Source organism: Diaphorina citri, unplaced genomic scaffold (assembly GCF_000475195.1).
Source record: "Diaphorina citri unplaced genomic scaffold, Diaci psyllid genome assembly version 1.1 scaffold18868, whole genome shotgun sequence".
In the NCBI taxonomy this organism is placed as follows: Eukaryota; Metazoa; Arthropoda; class Insecta; order Hemiptera; family Psyllidae; genus Diaphorina; species Diaphorina citri.
The window spans coordinates 1-968 of record NW_007396221.1 but is presented as its reverse complement, the minus strand read 5'-3'; the positions used below and the strand labels follow the sequence as shown (position 1 = coordinate 968).

General features: G+C 44.7%; 1 protein-coding gene across 1 annotated transcript; it reads right to left on the bottom strand.

Moving 5' to 3' along the window:
• Positions 1-379: 379 nt before the first annotated feature.
• Positions 380-801, bottom strand: LOC108254199. Its single transcript, XM_017449198.2, has one exon. It carries the CDS (start codon positions 793-795, stop codon positions 532-534), a length of 264 nt encoding a protein of 87 aa, XP_017304687.2. The 5' UTR covers positions 796-801; the 3' UTR covers positions 380-531.
• Between the last annotated feature and the right edge of the window lie 167 nt (positions 802-968).

Genomic DNA, 968 nt, shown 5'->3' with positions numbered 1-968 from the left:
ATCATTCGAATTAGGCTCTCTTCGTTTTCTCTGACTAGTGGCAGGGTTCTCCTAAATTAGCTCTCATTTACTGTAAACCTTCACGATATTTTACAAGGGAGGTGTTACCTAAATGTTCCTAGACTTTGGGAGTCTCTAATGCCTTATCAATTCTTTTGCTCTTTTTAGTATAATTATGTTCCGTTGCCTATAATTACTTGTCTCTAATGCCTTATGAATTCTTTTGCTCTTTTTAGTATATGTTCCGTTACCTACTACCTATAATTACTTATACTGGTATTGCGCGACTCCAGTGTGAGAGGTCTGTAGTATTTTTTTGCAGACTCCTTAGGTTTCAAATTTCTCGCAATTTCGCGCTACCAAATCTCGCGACTACGCTTCATCTATTCAATTGGTCTGCAAATCCCACCAACCTTACACCTGTAGACCTGTGGAATAACCCTATACAAGTGGCTGAGTTCTTGAAACTACCAACGAGTCTAGACTTTGGAGATGACTGCTGAATTGTCATCATTGCTACAACAACAACAACTACTTCCAATATGCGACACGCCTACTTACATGCACTTCCCGCGCGACCTGCGGGTCCTGCACGGCGCGCATCCAACAGCACATGGCCAGACATATCAGAGCCGCTCCCACCGCTATCAGGCCGACCCCAATGTACCGCACGGCCGGCACAGGCTCCGTGTAGCTGTCTGCGAGGCCGAGCCAGTTGAACAGGGCCCCGATACAGAGGAGCGTCATTCCGAACCGGTACGGCCTCTGGGACTGTTCTGGGACGATGAGGGCCATGCTGAACAACTGGGAACAGAGAGAAAAGAGGAGGTCGGATTAGAAACTGCTGACACTATGATCAAGAAGAGAGCATTCTCAAGTCTGATACACATCAGAAGAATAACATTTGTATTATAAACATTGTAAACCATCTAAATCCAAAATAGGTACTCTATCAGTAACATTATGAC

Coding starts and splice junctions, on each gene's coding strand:
- LOC108254199 (XM_017449198.2), bottom strand. CDS start 795: ATGGCCCTCATCGTCCCAGAACAGTCCCAGAGGCCGTACCGGTTCGGA.